The sequence below is a fragment of the Alligator sinensis genome, unplaced genomic scaffold (genome assembly GCF_000455745.1).
Source record: "Alligator sinensis unplaced genomic scaffold, ASM45574v1 scaffold386_1, whole genome shotgun sequence".
NCBI lineage: Eukaryota > Metazoa > Chordata > Crocodylia > Alligatoridae > Alligator > Alligator sinensis.
In genome coordinates this window covers 282,199-286,742 of record NW_005841996.1, presented here as the reverse complement: position 1 = coordinate 286,742, position 4,544 = coordinate 282,199, and the positions used below count along the sequence as shown (strand labels likewise).

Here is a 4,544-nt window from a genome sequence, read left to right as displayed (position 1 = left end):
ATTTTCTTCAATTTATAAAATCTCTTCTGCCTGTGGCTACTGTTTTCCCCTAGTAGTTCTAGTTCTCTACTGCTGTTTTTTGCTTCCTGCCTATAGTTTTCACTGACAGAGCTGATCCAAAAGGACCAGACAAAATCTGCCACGTCACTTATCTCTGAAGTGACACTACATCATTAGTAGTCTAGGAGCAGATTCAAGGGGGCTAAGAGGAACAAAGGATGCCAGCCTCTTGTTTTAACTAGCGCAGGAAAAAAAACCCACAACCATGGAAGACTGAAAAAAATAAGAATTCTTTTCTTGAGAAATTTTTATTTTCTCTACAAATTTGGAATTTCAGTTACTTGACACTTTTTGTGAACAAGCGTGGTGGTACTAACACTGAAAACCTACTGAAATTATTTTTACCAATCCACTTGCAGATAAGCCATTAGTTCCACAGTGATAGCCAAAATAAGGATGATTTTCCTTAAAGTTATTTTTCTGTACACTTCTTTGTACAGGTATCTGGCATAACCACTTACCCCAAACTATTAAGGCAACACAAAGTTCTGCAATTACAAAATAAGGGGAAAGTAAGATACCAGAGTAGTTTTCCTACAAACAAAGTTTCCTGGAGGAACATCTGAGAGAGAAGTTTACATACACACAAAAGTATGCTAAGACGCGCACACACACCAGACAAAGTTCTTGAATACCATACTAAAGGTTAAGAGACTGTAATGTGATCTTTCATGGAAGTATATGGTAAAGCTGACAGCCCCAGAAAAAAAAAATACCTCCAAGAAGTTTACTTGGTTGGTTATGGACACAGTATGATTTTGCCAAGAGGCAACACACAAAGATGGACAGCTGTAATAAGCCCTTGCCTCTTAAAGCTAATTTTATGGTAGTCTATATACCATCCTCTCAATTTTTAGCACTGGCATCTAAAGCTTTGAGTTTTAAAGGGGTTAGGCATTCATAATTCCACATGAAGTCAGTAAGAATTCAGCAGCTTATGAGCAAAAGGAAGAGTGTGCCTTCTCTATCTTTTACAATGAGTAAGTCTGATTCCCTGAAAGTTCCAATTTTTGGTTTTAAGAATGAACAAATGAATTTTTATGCTGGTATGGACCACTAATGGTCTCAAGACTCCCATTTCTTACTGAGATGGGTTTGAATTAGCATGAGGCCTAAAACAACTTACTTCATTCTGATGAATTTAATTCTGCATGTTTCCTTATTTGTGTCTTTTTACTCTTTAGAGAGAGAATCGTTCAAGTACATTTTAATTTCCCCTGCACAACTAGGAAAGGTCTACATTTTCTTAAATTTAATAGTCCATTTAAAGTCCTCAACAGGTAAAAGTTTGCTTTTTTGCTGGAGACCATCCATCATGTTCCAAAGAGCAATTAAAAATATTTTTAGGAATGGATGTATTACTATAAATGGCTTTAAATTAGAAAATATGGTCTTCAACTTGTAAGTGAAGGAAAAGAGAAAAACTTCAATATTTCCATGCACCAGTTCTCTATTTTTGGTAAATGCTTTTCTTAAATAGATAACGTACAAAGGTCTTTTTTGACGAGGCTGATAGATTGTGTGCAGAGACTAATGAACAGCTCTTTCAGGGAAAGTAAAAAAGAAAGTAATGCTGTACTTACCTCTGCTAAATCACAATATTTTTGTGTTCCAGCTGCTTTTAAATATACTGCTAACTTAAACCCTGTCCCCCTTCAACCAAAATGGGGGGGGGGAAAGAAATTTGGAATTAAAATTTTTTTTTTAAACTGAACAAAGACAAAATAAAAAAGCCTCAGATATGAAGAATCCTGAATGCTCTTTTCATCTTTCCAAATCAGCTACTGTGGTATCTTCTTAATTTATGTTTCTAGTTTCAACCAGCATATTGACTAAGGTTTCAATATTGATTTCTAGTGAGGGAGGGGAAAAAAAACAACTTAGGTCATTAGCTCATTTTCTGTTAATTTTACACAAGTTTATAACTGAAAGCATGTTAAAAATTGAAGCTTTAAAGTAACAGCTAATTTTAGCAGAGTCAAATTGTTTGCGCTATAATCAAAACAATGCTGATACAATAGTGATGTGCATTCAGTTATTCTTGAAATTATTTTAGGAAAGCGTTTCATGAAAGAATATTTTTCTGCTACTTAAAACACTCCAAGATATACACACACTTTTGCCTATGAAAAATACCAATTCAAATATTGTACATTTATCAAAAGAATCTCAAAACAGCAACTTCCATTTTTTCATTTTTAGTAGTACAGATTCTTTTAAATCCTATTACTCCTTTATGTATTTTTCACACATTTGAATTGTCAAATATCACCATCTTCTGTGTAGAGGATTGTACAACTCCATGTTTTTAATAAGTGTCAGGACATCGGTGCTCTAGCAGCCATCCTGATGATACAGCCTCCCTGAACCCCCGAGTATGTTGGCTGGATTATGAAATTTACATGATCAACGGCAACCTGACCCAGTACAAGTCTTCCTGTTTACCTTAGGTAAGGTATTTTCCCATTTTATTGAGAGTCACTCAACCACAGGTATAGCAAGTGATCAGGACAATTTCTTTAGAGTAATATTTAGTGCCACTCCCCTGATCTGCTTGTGTAGGAAACCAGAACTTTACTAGTGCCAAATATCTTACTTTGAAGTACTGGATAATATGGAGTCAGCTGCTTAAACACACTGGTCATTGTAGGCATGTCTTCTCTTTCAGATCTATCCACAATGTTGGGAGAAAGACTGGAACTATCTCCATCAAAGTTTAGTTCTGACTCTCTACTTGGCTGATAATCCCTGTACAAGTTGCTCCTAGAAAAGGAGTAATCACATGAGCTTGAGTTAGTCCTGAAGTGTGACTGCTGATATCTGGATTTCTGGTAACTGGATTCTTGTGACCAGCTAGAACCACCTCCTAAAGAAAAAGCAGAATTTGTTGAAGCATGGCTGTAGTAAGGGGAAGAGTCTTTTACAGCACAGTTCTCTGAATATCCTCTAGGCGGTGATGATGGGTACATCACAGAGGAATTGGAATATGATGATCCTTGATCAGGAAAATTCCTTATATTCCTGAATGTTTCTCGATTCCTCCAGTTCGTACTTTCAGCACCAAAGGTCATTCTGTCAGGTAGTTGCGATTCATTTCCTTCGGCATCATTACAGTAGCGTTCTCTTGAATACGCACTCATTGAATACATGGAGTTGTTGGAAGGAGTGCCTCCAGCTGAAGTGGATGGGAAAACAGATTGATCTACCTTCTTCATCCATTCACTGATTCCAGTAGCAAAGCCTCCAGTTTTAAGGGCAAGAGAGTTACTGAGTGCAGACATGCTTGCAGAATCATTAGCTCTGTGTCCATAAGCAGATGATCCACCACTTGTTTTGTAATTGTATGAACTGGAAGGTGTCAGTGAAGTGTTTGCAGAATATTGTGATGTAAACTTTGCCTGTTCAGATCTTTGAGGTGAAAAGCCTTGGTTCCAGTTGGCATTTCCTGAAAAGGTATAGAACATAGATGAACTATGAAGACACTGTTAGAAAGTGACCATAAAGTAAATCCATTATGGAAGAACCAGCTTTCTTGAAGTGAAAAGCTTTTTTTCTTTCTATTTTCTACCTTCAAACTCCTCTTCTAAACCCTGACTCTTGGCTCTCAAATGGCTACAGATCTCTATTCTGCACCTACATAGAACAGAGTGCTTGTTGTAGAGCAAGGTATTATTGCAACTGTTAATGCAGCACCTCACACTATCGTCTTCAAAGCAACTCAGTAGTTTAACGTTTTATTTACTAAAATACAAAGGGAATATGCATTTTTTCACAGCAGCTTTTAAAACTCATTACAAGCTCCTTATTTTCTGTCTCGCTATCAGGTGCTGAATGTGTACTTACTAGGTAGGTAAAACGTTAAGCAACGTTTACCAGCTGTTGCCTTTTCATGTTTTGACAAGGCAGTTAAAATTAAAGAATAAAGCAAGAAAAGTGGGTGAATAAAACTGACTCAAACCAAATCAAATCACTACAATAATTTGAATTGCATGCACACTAGCTACATACAAGCAAGATGAGCATTTTTTTAGCTCTTTGAAACTGTTTTTAGTTATGTTCCTGCACCTATCACACTTTTTTGTGATGCAACTGTTTCAGTTGGGCAAGGGGGGGGGTGCTTTTTATTTTTATTCCTAGGTGAACAATGGTAGTGCTTTCCCTAAGAAGATAACCTGGAATGCAGTAAATTAAGAAACAACCAACTAACCTCAAAATCACAAACACCTGTGAAATAAGTTGTGACCGGATGAGCAACGTAAGTTTACCAGCTAACAGTAATGTGCCCAGAAGGATAACAGACATTTAAGCATCCTATAAATTAAATAAGTGAAATTATTTGAAGACCCCTAAAGTGAAGAACAATTGCCTGTTTCTGAAACACAGCATTTAGAAATGGGTGCCCAAGACTGACTTCACACACAGTGATTTCATAGTAGCTAGGGTCAGGAGGGACCTGAACAGATCATCTAGCCTGACCCCCTGCC

The 4,544-nt window shown here is 36.9% G+C and overlaps 1 protein-coding gene across 2 annotated transcripts in view; it reads right to left on the bottom strand.

The window, feature by feature from the left end:
- Nucleotides 1–6: 6 nt before the first annotated feature.
- LOC102380984 (sericin 1-like) overlaps nt 7–4,544 on the bottom strand; it is a 43,908-nt gene continuing 39,370 nt past the window's right edge. For both annotated transcript variants that reach the window (XM_006021495.3, XM_025201475.1), the window contains one exon: nt 7–3,505. In XM_006021495.3, the coding sequence (XP_006021557.1) occupies nt 2,592–3,505 (914 nt within the window). In that variant the 3' untranslated portion in view covers nt 7–2,591. The remainder of the gene's footprint in view (nt 3,506–4,544) is intronic.